Source organism: Neopelma chrysocephalum, unplaced genomic scaffold, assembly GCF_003984885.1.
Source record: "Neopelma chrysocephalum unplaced genomic scaffold, ASM398488v2 Primary Assembly neopelma1_42b, whole genome shotgun sequence".
NCBI lineage: Eukaryota > Metazoa > Chordata > Aves > Passeriformes > Pipridae > Neopelma > Neopelma chrysocephalum.
Genome location: NW_020897701.1, coordinates 6,983,728 through 6,996,094, shown reverse-complemented (window position 1 = coordinate 6,996,094; position 12,367 = coordinate 6,983,728). Strand labels below are relative to the sequence as shown.

General features: G+C 43.9%; 1 protein-coding gene across 4 annotated transcripts in view; it reads left to right on the top strand.

Moving 5' to 3' along the window:
• Positions 1-89: 89 nt before the first annotated feature.
• The window catches only part of TET2 (tet methylcytosine dioxygenase 2), a 71,592-nt gene continuing 59,314 nt past the window's right edge, over positions 90-12,367 (top strand). For 3 of the 4 annotated variants that reach the window (XM_027677105.1, XM_027677104.1, XM_027677108.1), the window contains exon 1: positions 96-202. In XM_027677105.1, the coding sequence (XP_027532906.1) occupies positions 173-202 (30 nt within the window). In that variant the 5' untranslated portion in view covers positions 96-172. Of the gene's footprint in view, positions 203-12,367 lie in introns of all 4 variants that reach the window. The other variant, XM_027677106.1, reaches the window with a different exon arrangement.

Sequence of the window (12,367 nt, the reverse complement as noted above, 5' to 3'; positions counted from 1 at the left end):
GCCGGGGGGGGCCGTGCCGCGCGCGCGGGGCGGTGCGCGGGGCGGGCGCCGACGTCAGGGCGCCGCGCGCATATTGATGCGGGGGCCCGGCCGCGCTCGCCAAGGAGCAGAAGGAAGCAAGATGGCGGCGCAGTAGGAGCGGGGAGCGCGGCGCCCGGGCTGTGCGTGCTGGATGTCGGCGAGGCTGAGGGACGCGGCTGAGGTCAGAGCGGGCTTCCCCGCGTCGGCCGCCTTCTCCGGCGCGCACCCCCGCGAGGTGTCGCGGGGACCGCGCCGCGCGGCGCCGCCGGGGATGGGCGAGGAGGGGGCGCCGCCGCGGGTCCCTCAACATGGCTGACTCACAGGGCCCCCTCCCCGCGGGGCCGGACCCGGGCTTCGCCTCGCCGCCCCTCCCCGCGCCTTTGTCTGCGCACGGGGACGGCGGCCGGAGGCGTCCCGGCTTTGTGCCGCTCTCTGGTCCCCGGCGGACACAAAGGCGGGCGCAGCCCCGGGGAGAGGGGAGAGAGGCGCGGGTCGTGCGGAGCTTGGCGGGGGCGAGGCGGCGGGAAGCGGAGCGCGGTCCCGGCGGTCTCGGGAGGGAGAAGTGCGGGCTCGGCGGGGGACTCGTGTGGGGCCTTTTTTCCGTGCAGTGATCCAACACGCGCGTTTTGTCCGCGTTGCTGAACCCCGCCGTCGGGGCCACTTGCACGATGTGGCCACGGGATGAAAAGGAGAAATCACTTTCCCGAGCGTGTTCCCCTAAGATAACGCTGGCGGCGAGGTCGGGCTTGTTCCCCGCCAGATGACAGACAAGAGCAACAACCTCCCCACGCCTGAGTCGGACGCGGCGGTGTGTGCTTGTGCTCGCTCGCATCGTGGCGTTGATCGGCGTTAAATCACCCCTTAGAACACCGGCAGCCCCGAGTTAAAAGGAGGCTTTTCGGCTCGCGGTTTGAATCTCGGAAATTCGGCAGACCCTTTTCTGCTAAGTAATTTTCCTTTTCGGAGTGAGGTGAAGGGAGAAGTGATGTGCTCTAGCGTGCTTTTATCGCAGCCGAAAATCTCATCACAAGATTTGTTTTCCATGATGAGCGGCATGCCAATGTGCGGGCTTTGAGCAGTGATCAGAAGCTCTGAATATCAGTTCGGCATCGTTTTCTTTTTTGTTTCTTCTTTTCGCTGTGAAGTTTAAGAGTTTCAGAGATGAGGAGATACTGTCCCTAGTGAAAGCAGGTCAGTGGGTGTTGTTTGTCGGCTAATGAGGCCATTCTATTCGCATGTTAATGGCAGGTTGACTTACTGCAGCAGGGGGTGAGTGCAGTCACACGTACATTCACTCGCGTATCTGCATGTGTATTCCACTACGGCACTTTCTCTGGAGGTTGTAAAGTGCAAAACAGGACGTGGTTGCCGAAGATACTCAACAGAGAGATGTCAATGGTCTTAGTCGTGTATAAACTTATGTTTAATAGTCATGCATAAACTGGAGTTGTAGAGGGATCTGACTGCTGCTGTTAAGACTCTGAAAGAATGTACCCATTTTGGATTTTATCCCGCAGAAGAAAAAGCAGCTTGGAACCAATGAAGATAAATCACTGTTGGGCAGTATTTTGTCTCTTTTTCTCACGGAAAGTGTAGTATGAATCCTGCCTGTGAAGTCAGAAAACATTTAAGATGAGCAACCAGGGTGTAGGGAGGAGGAAAAAAAGAGAGGGCAAAGATGTGGAAAATAAGAGTGCTTTGGTGGTGGGGCTAAACTGTTGTTCACGTGAAATGAAGAACTCAAGTCATCTTTCAGTGGAAATAGTTCCTCTTGGGAAGGGACTTAAAAAAAAACCCTCAGTGAATGCATCCAGGGAACCTCAGAAAGTGGTTTTCTATTGCCCATTTCAAAACTAATTCCTAACAAATCTTCAAAAGAAGAAAAGGTTGAATGAGAGACACTGAGGCTCCCAAATTTTCCGAACTATCACTCTTTGTAGTAAGGCTTTTAACGAGGACTTTGGCATTGTGCTGATTCCTGGCTTTTAGCCAGGAAAACTGGTATTGTTTTGATATAGTGTGCGTGGTCCTAGACTTTGGCATGTCAACATTGTTTAAAGAACAAGAAACGTGTTCTTGCTGAGGAGTTATGACGGACAGATTTCCAAGGTCTCTTGTTGGCACCAGTGCTGCACTGGGTAACAGAAACAGGAGGTTGTAAATGTTTTGGCTTCTGCATGCAGAATCGGGAGACCCTGTAGCTGCTGCTGGAACGGGGATTTCAGCTGCCAGAGTTGGATGGGACTGTTCCTTCTTGCCCCAGGCACTTCAGATGCTGCTGGGACTCTGTCTTCCATACAGTTCCTTTAAATATTAGCAACAGCCAGACAGCGCTAAAAAAAAGAAAAGAAAAAAAGACCAACCAAAAACCATCTCATCAGTTTTTTGAACAAGTCTGCTGCTCAGATGTTGAAAAATGTGAAGTTTGGGCTGGATTAATGCTACCGACCCTGGTCAGGATTACAGGGAATGCTTCACTTCTAAGTTACTTGCATGGACAGTTTTTTTCAGTGTGCCAAAGCAGTGACTTTAAATCCCTTGCTCCATTTAAGTCTGAGGGGGAGATGTTTTGTGCTTCTACAGGAACCAAATAAGGTTCTTTTTAAAAAGCTGATAATTTTTCAAGGTGGAATTCCAGAAGAGCTGTCAAATTTGGCTTGTCACAGTGAGTGACCCCTCTACCTCTCTCACTGGGCTGCTGCACAGCAGCACTAGGCATGGTAGCAGCATCTGTAAGCCAGCTTCACTACTGGAGCCTGAAAGTGGTAGAACAAAGTTGCCAAGTTTCAAGTAGAGTTGGTGGTTATATTGGAAACTGTGCTGGAGAACACAACCACAAATGATTTTGCCAAATAATATACAGTATTTATTTAGTCCAGCTCTCTGATTGCTGTTAAGGCAGTCAGCCAGCAGCAGTAAGTGTTGTGACATCATTTTGAAAGGAAATGTGCTGGTTCTGAAATGGAGTGGGATGTACTATGATTCATTATTACAAAAAAAAAAAGAAAGCTGTAGTCTGAACAGAGATAAAGCATATGACTGCATCATGGCTGAAAGCCAAAAAGAGAATTATATGAATCAATCACACTTGAAGCATTATTCCCAACCCTTACTCCATAAGGCAGTGAATACCATCTTACTCATTTAATGATATTCTGCAGCAAAAATATGCTTCTGAGCACTGAACAAGTAACTAGTAACAAGTTGCCATAGTTCTGGTTGTTAGACTTTCAGATCATCACTGCTTGCATGTTCAATTTGCATAGCTTGTCCCAATATCCTAGATAATAAAACCTTACAAATGGAAAGCACCATGAGTAATCACCCTCTCAGTCACTCGTTGAAAAGAAGTCACTTCTGCCTTCCCTTAGGATAGATAAGTCTGTTTAAAAAACAAATTATATATGGAAAAATCACCCATTTTGTCAAGGAATTGCTCTGTGGGTGGACACAGTGGTGGTGGGGTTAAGGAATAAAATTCTGAACCTCCAGCATCAGCTGGACTAATCGCAAGGACAGCTGATGACTGACCCAAAAAGGTTGTTTTGATTAAAATATTGAGAATGTGCCTTGTATTACCTAGCAGGGAGTAACAGAAGGAAGGTAGAGAAAAACAAGGTTTGAGAAATAGAACAGCTAACTAATTTCACCCACATATCTCACACTGTTCTTGAAATAAAGAAAAAAATATGCTCTAACTTATAGGAGGATCTGAAAGAGTGTTCTACTAGTTTTTCATAGTAAAGGATTTTAAATCTGAGGTCAATTTAAAGAAAGTTGCCATGCATGAGAAAAAACATTAACGAATAAAAGCAATAAAGATCTAAATTCCTGTCTGTCTTTTCAAGTAGGCTTGTTCATCTCTGTCAAACATCTTCCAGAACTCTGAATCATCTTAGGAACCTGAACAAAATTCAAGCTGTCCTTAAAAAGCAAAGTTTTCTGTGGAGGTGTGGATTCCAAGTTGGAGTGCTATTGCCCTGTAACATAGATACGGCAAGAAATCCCAGTAGGATTATTCTGACAGATAAATAAAGGCTTCCAGTATTTGACATAATTCCAGGTGTGTGTGCTTTTCCTCTTGCTAAAAAAAAAAATAAAAAAAAATAAAGGAGGCATTTCTATTGCAGTGTGGAAAGGAATAGGCTCGTTCTATGCTCAAGTTAAGCAAGAAGGGATAATTCAGCATTTTAACCCTAATCGAGTACAGAGCTTTGTTAAACCACAACAGACAGTTTCAAAGAAGTAGCAGAGAAGTGAGCAGGTGAGTGTTTAGATAGCTAAGATAACCAGGAGTAGCTCAATAACCAAATACCCCTTCAAGTGTCTTCCCCAGGTACAGGGCAATAGCCCCCGCACTCTCTGAGCAATTACTGTGGTGCAATTTAGACAACTTGAAATAACCTTCACATGTTCTACAGCGTTACCTCTAACCTCAAATATATTCCACGTGGTTTCCCAGCATATGAATATTGGTTTCACCAGGTGTGTGCATGGTGAAGGAGAAGTTTCTAGGTTTAAGCTGAATTGTTTGCAGATGTATAAAGAATGACTTTTTTATGTGAGCTACCTTGTCCTTAAACTTACATTTCAATGACTAAAGTTTAACCAACTTCTCTGCCTAATTTCCTTTCTAATAATGCATAAGCAGTCCAAGTTTGTCTTCCAATGTCCTGGCGTGAGCTACTTTAAGTCACGTCGTGTTGGGAAAGGATTTGGCTCCATTGCAGTAAAGCCCCGGCTTACCAAGTGGGTAGACGTTTAGGTCAGGACGATGACTCTCCATGTGGTTGCGCGCACGTGGTTAGAGTGTTTACAAACAGTGTCCCAGCATCCTCGGCAGCTGCCTTGACGCAGCCAGTGAGGACAGAGTTCTAGGAATGTCCCTGGTCCTCACAAGCGGCGGAGGAGGGGAAAAGAAATAAAAAAATGCACAGTTTTAAGAACCCGTATCGCAGTTTGGTTTTTGGCTGAGCTTTCTGCATCTGTGTTGCATTCTGGATCTCTGGGTCCTTTGTCGGATGCCGTTGTTTTTTCCCTCAGCACTCGAGCGCAATCTGGGCTGTGTTGACGTGTTTGTCTGGAACGGACTGACCTGAACTATGAGATGGGGGTTAAGGGAATTGTTGCAAAGGTTTCAAATTATTTTTATGCCCTTCCTTCCCTTTTAAAAAATTTATAATTCAATCCCCAAAAGCTTTTATGACAAAACAGCTCTTTGCAATACAAGAATCCCACTGTAAACGGTTATATATTTTTTCCTTAATTAGGCATGACTCACTGCCTGTTAGGATACTAGAACAATTCCCTTTTTAAAGAACAAAAAAGAAATCACGAATCCTACTAACTTTATAAGTAAAATCAAATAGGTGAAAGTCTTTATTACTTAATTAGGCATGTTGACACAAAGAGGCGTTGCTGTTACGAAAGCTGATACCACTGTAAGGCAAGTTTTGGATCTCCATTAGACACAAGAAGCTTGGTGGAGATTTCTTCATTTACTCATCCAAATGAATAACGCCACCAATCTGTTGTTCAAAAAAAAAAAAAAAAGGAGCGAGGACAAGTGGTAGTAGTTACTAGGGATGCCTTGCATAGATGAAAATTCTGTGATTCTGTGAAAAAACACTGTAGCTGGTCAGAAGCACCCAAGTGGCAATGTGTTTCATGCTCTCCCCTGTGGACCTAAACCAAAGCTGTCAGGCAGGTTTTAGTCTCCAGAGACACTTGAAGCCTGTGCTCTTGCATGCACTGTGGGACCTCATTGTCAGATGTTCTGCTCCTCATCCAGTCTCATGAACATTTTTCAGACTTTCTTACGCAGCTTTGCAGCAAGTGCTCAGAACAGTGTGCAAAGCACGTCACTTGCCTTACAAAATGAATCCTAAGATCTGTTTTTAGCTCATACGGAGGAAGCAGTTGGTACAAATGTCTCTTCCATGTTCTGAATTTGTCAAGATGAATCATAGTATTCACTGTCATGCAACAGAGTATGAAGGCTGATCCACAGATCTTGTTATACCCATGGCTTCTGCCAGCAGTGGTATTCACATAGGTTGCTTCCATTTTATGTCTATTACATCACTGTGTTGTTGGTATTACATTGCAGTGTTTTCTTGCTCACCTGTTGTCTCATTTGTGAGACACAATTTTTGTGTCATATCCATATCCATTGTTTCAATAACTCCTTACTGCCTTTCCTTTTCTGACTTCTTTTTGACCCACAGTTCCCATTACTCTTGCAGCAGCTGGATAGCAGAAGGTAGCAAGCAAGAGTAAAGAATATATGATAGAATATGTGACAAAGGCATTCCTGAGTTTGTACTGAGTATTTGTTCCTTTTCTTGCCACTTCTAGTGCTGTTGGAGAGATCAAAGGGTAGACATTAACCCTGGGCCTGATGCTGGAGGAGAGTTTTGCCCTCAACTTCAGTGTCCTTTAGTATCTTTCCATATTTGTCCCTTTGCATGAGAGACAACAACTGTTCATGCTGCACTCACCCCCATTTCATGCCCCTGGTGGTTTTTTTCATCTTTGTTTAATCTGTTTGTTCTTTCAATGCTACTTCACTTGTGTTTGAAGTCACATTCTTTGAAGTTATACAATTTTTATACTTGCCAAAGGACACAAAACTCTTTCAGCTCTTATGTAAGCAAAAAGGAGAAAAGAATGATTGCATATTTCCTCTTGTGTGCAAGTAGCATTACTGTCCTGCTCACAGTAAAATGAGGAAAAGGAATTGTTGCAGTAAAGCAGGAGTTTCTTCCATTCTCCCAAAGTTCAAGAAGTGAGATATTTCTGTCAAGTTTGAAGTGCATGTACAGCTTAATAAAAGGAATGCCATTTATTCCTAAAAGAGAGCATATGAAATCTGGAAAATACATTGGACTCTCCTCTCCCTGGGATGTGGAGAAGTTGGGGTGAGTGTATGCATGTATTACAGACTTTAACATACTTCCAAGTTACCAAATTTTTGTTCCCTCTGTACTCCTTTGCTTGCTTGTCTGTTTGATTTCAAGTTTGTCTGCCCAAAAAGCTCTGAATTATTACCAAAATGGCAATAGTAAAAATCAAAAACATGAAAGCTGAACAACTGGAAGGGGTCAGATTTAACACTTATTTAACTTAGTATAACTAGTAGACATTTTGGGGAAAAGAAAATCTGTGCTAGTGAGTTTCCGTTCCATGCACAGTTGGTTGCAAGTGTACACATTACATACCCAGAAGCAAGTGAAAATACTGATCAAATAGGGGAAAACACTCTTTATAGTTATAAGGACAAAAAATGCAAAACCCAGAAAAATACAGCCTTTCAGTTCTCTGTTGTTTTTATGGTGCTCTCCATATTCTACATGGAACATTTGTTTTCCTTAAGTAAGTTTAGACCTGTGCTTTTCTGCTTCCCTATAATCCTTAATGCAGAGAAGAAACTTCTGTAGGTGTGAGAAGGCAGTAGAAAAAGAAAAATTGTGCTGATCTGGGTTTTTTTTCTCTCTGTTACTTTGTGTAGTGCCCAAAAAGTGAGAGACTACGCAGGAAAACACAGATTTCTATCAATTTTCCCACTATGCCTATGTGTGCAGTTGACAATATGTTAAGTATAGGTGGCTTTTTTCCCCCCCCACAGTGTTGTCAGCTAGCTTGTGATCCTGCAAACTGATGGCAGCCCCTGCCATTTTCACAAAGCCCTGTTCATTTTCCTTGGGCTCAGAGACCTGTAACAGAGACACTTGTAGAAGTGAGGCACCTAGTCAGCCTATATTTTGTAGTAACTGGAAAAAAAAGAAAAGTAGTTTTGGGGCTATTCTTTTCTTCTTTGAGGGGACAGGGAGAGGAAGTGGATGGAAAGGCTAAGAGGCAGGTATAGAAGCTAAAAACTGATTTTTACTTTTTAAAAAAACCCAAGTTTTCAAAGCAGTTGCAAGTTGACATGTATTTTCCAATAAAATATAAACTCTAGCTGATGGATTAGAAAGAAATTTTGCCTCTGGAAGAGTGAATCTAACTACTATGCTTTTTCTTGAAACAACTAGCTTGTTGAAGATACTCTGTTGGACAAGCTGAAGCATGAGTCTAATTCAGGATGGCAACTCTGATGCTTCTAAATATAAGGAGAGTGGATAGAGTGAAATTAATTATTGCACATTAGGAGGCACCTCATCTCCCAGCCATGAAACAGAATCCCACTGTGCTTGGGGCTGTACAAACATAAGTCATTTTTGTTCCGTTTTACTGTTTAATCCAGTAAAGGAGGCAGGGAAAAGGGGTCTGGCAGCACACAAGGGGTCAGAGTGTTAGTAACTCTTGTGTATAGCAGAGGCAGGCAGCTCCCTTCAAAAAAACTAAATATTTGCAGTAAATAAAGCAAAGCTGCTATTACCGCCCGCTCTGTGTACGTATGTCTGTATATGTGTGTAAGAGGAGTTCCTCACCAGCACTGCTGCAGTCTTTTCCCAAGGGTGCTAATGTCAATGAGCAGGCAAAACACAAAAAGAGTAAGAGAAAGGGTACAAAATTAATAAGAAACAACTGAGAGCCAAAGCACACAGAGATCATGGATTGTGGTACAAACCCTGCTGGAGTAATTCATTTCAGTGTCTTTTTTTTAACCCTAAAAGACCTACAGGAAAGCTGTGGTATAGCTAGGAACTGAACCCATATCTCCTAAACCCCAGTGCTTTACCCATGATACCCTCCTTCCTGCTCATTCAGAGGTTTACAGATAGTTTTCTCTGCTTACTAAGATAACAGAAGTATCAATTTTAAGAAACAGAAACTAGACACTTTTCACTTTTTTTCAGAAGTTGGTTTTCAGTAGCATTTTCTGTTTATTGAGGTGTTCTCTTTTTGCTGCACAAACGTTCAGACCTTTAAATCAGCAGTGCTCATCCAAAACAACCCAGCAAATTAAAATTAAATAAATCTCCTCAGGGAAGAGGATGGCTCCTTTTGTGCACTGCTTTGCAGCACTGTTTAAACCCCACTCCAAGTGAGAAAGGGTGCAGGAAAGGATGTTATCTCCATTTTACTGGCACTGTAGATGTCTCCATGCACCTCCAAACAAATAATTAAAGTAATAATAATAAAAAATAGTATGTTGTGCCAGTTAATCACACTGTGTGAAAGAGTTATGTAGTGTCATTTCAATAAGTAGGTAATAACTCCCTTTAATGCCCTCAGTCCTCCTAATCATTCAGGCAAGATTTCCCACAGTCTGTAAACTGTTCATGTACATCAGCTCCAACCTAGGACGCAACTCCCATTTGATCTGTTTTACCAATTAAAGGTTTATCAGGGTTCAGGAACCCTCATGTTGACATCATACTTGGTAGCAGAGCTCAAAGGAGGGGAAAAACCAAAACAAACTTTAATTTGTTGTCAGAAATCTCTCTGCTGGAGATGGGATGCACAAACCTGTGCAGGTGACACAACCTTAGCAGCATTCATAGCTTTCTGTGCAACAGTCACCTGTTATCTTCTAGACCTGAAATGGAGATGGTAAGTTTTAATGTCTCCCTCTGGCCTTTGAGAGTTCCTGTGCTGCAGGTGATAGTCACAGCTCAGCCTGCCCGGTGCAGAGTGCATTTCACCAAGAGCCTACGCTATTTAACTTCAGCACATTCACAGACTTGTGATACAATCCATGATAAAATGCATTTGGAAATAAATCCTATTGGTAATTTAGCTCATGCAGCATCTCTGGATACTGGCAGAGGCAGTTGACCATGAAGGACAGATGGATTTTTCCCTGCTATGTTTAGGGATCCAATAGCACTGCAAACTGCTTTGGAAGATGATGGAGTGGGGGCATTTGCACTTGCCTTCCCCGTTGCTCCCCTCCCTAGGTTTGGAGGTTCAGCCAAGCTCCTGTGCACATGGCCCTGCTGTTTACAAACACACTCCCAGGTGTCCGGAGGCACAGCTATGGGCTGAGGGTGCCCCCCTGCAGGGCCGGGTTCCCTTCGTGCAGCTTGCGAGAGCTCCTGTTTGAGCTGCTCATAGCAGGGCTGTGACGGTGGAGAGTGCTGGCTTGTTTGGGTTTGCTCATTTTACATTCAAGCAATATTCAGGCCAGGGGTTTAGAGCAAGGTCGTCCACAGTGAGTCAAAAATAGAAACTTTATTGCTCGATAGAGTCGTAGCACTGGGGAGCGCTAGCTAGATATACACGCAACAGCGAGGAAGGTACTTTTCTGCTTTCCAGAGACACTGCTAGGGAATTGGGTAACATTTACAGTAGGGCAGGATTTCAAAAAGCCTGTGGAAATGAATGGGCACTTTTTTTTTCTATTTCCCACTAACAAACCAGGGACCGCTTTTTGTCCAGGTTTAAGAGATGGGGCTTAATGAAACACAAGTAGTTTGGAGCAGCTAGTATTTGAAACCACAGTTGCATTATCACTCGGAGAAGACTGCCTTGGTTTTGCTTTGTTTTAGCAGGCCATTGGCATACAGCAAGAAAGAGGTTTGAACAGCTGTGCATTGCTGCATTAAATGGCCTCCTATAGCTGAGGCACAAAAGACAAAGCCTGCTTCTTTCCAGCCGCTCAGCTAAAATTGTATTGACTTACTTTTGCTGCTCTCCTCACCAGTTCAGAGTTCAAGGACTCATATATCTACTGTACCTTGAGTTCAGATAACAAGATATAACTACATGGAGGGAAACAAACAGAAAAGTTCCTGTTCTTCAAAGACGAGCATTTTTCTGTACTTGTTCCCCTGTTTTGTTTCGGGGTGTGCACAGTTTATTTTTCTCCTTTTGTTTTATTCTCCTGCCCGCTCTCCCTCCCTCTCACCCTCTGCTGTGTGCACACCCTCTCCGAGCCGCCTCTCTGGCTTGCCTGGCTGAGAAATGCAGACTCAGCAGGGACTGGTAACACTTTAACTCTTTGTCCTATTCTCAGCTCTCCCAGCAAAGGTCAAAGCAAATGAGACAGCTGCACTTGAGACAGAGCTGCTATAGGAGAGATGTTGACCATAGACTGTTTCCCCTATCCCACTTTTTTTTTTTCTTGAAGCATATAAAGTGTATGGCTAGGGTGATATGAAACTTTGCATAGGTTTGGGTGGCTGGATCTGCTCATTTCTTATTAAGAGGAAATGAAAGACTCATGACTTTTGTTTGTACTGGCCGTATCATGCAACCTCTGCTGATAAACAGAAATAATTTAGGAGCTACTTCCTCAAATGCCTGAAACGTGGTCTTAATTTCATCAATGCAAAGCCAGCAAAAAGCTATTACAGATATGAAGTCTTGGTTATGTGTCTTTGAAGTAATTTTGGAAACTGTGGCAACATGCCCTCATACAGTTCTTTTCCCTAATAGCCAGAGTTTTGCATTGTGTTGTGGGACCATGTGGACTCCAATTTCAGTGACTTAGGACAGAAATCGGTTTTATTTTTCTTGAGAACAATTCAGCACTGCCATTTGCTTACCACTGAGAGATGAACCAGCTGGGCCACCATCAACATTAGCACATGTCCACATGTGCCACGAACAGGAAGAAGGTTCCCCTTTGCCCTTCAAACCACCCGCCGCGGTGTTCCACAGGGCTGTGAGGGGTGTGCGCCAGCGGGAGAGTCGGCGCTAGTTGGCTTAGCGACATCGACACCGGCGCCAAGATTTACCTCCCGTCTTGGCACTCCAGGTCATGCTGGTGTCTCGCCACGTGCTTATGCGCACATGGCAGCAGTGTTTACAAACATGACCCCAGAACTCTTACGGGCAGTTATGAAAGAGCCAGCAAATGCCACATCCCGCGCGCCAGGGTGACCTAGATTGCCAGTGCTGGGAGTGAATAGCGAGGCACTCATACCGAACACAGGCTGAGAGACGTTCAGGGCAGATGATTTGCTCCCAAACTCTTTTGAAATAACATTGCCACCATGAGAGCGTTTTATACCATAAACTAAAAATAGCTACTATTAGCTAGCAGGAGCGGTGGGTAAGTGATTCAGCAGCTCGGGGATAGAACTGACTGGGTTCTTTAGCACCATAAGTCTGTTGAACTAACTCAGAAAGTACATAAAATTTTCAAAACAGGAAGGAACTGCAAAGCTGACTTACTTTGGCTAAAAGAAAAGAACATTGCATGATCGCATGGTTCCTGATTGACCGTTCCTTTTTTATTCCTTTATTAACACTTGCACTTGGGCACTAATGAATGCTTTGTAGTCAGGATATAACCATCCATTTAGGAAAAAGATGCCTTAGTAGTTTCAAAATAAACACCTCCATCTACAAAATATGAATAGCACTCTATGACTGACTTGGTTTTTTTGACATGGGTCTTAGGGGAAAAAAATCATAGCTGAAACTCTCCTTTAGCAAACCAAGCACTATATGC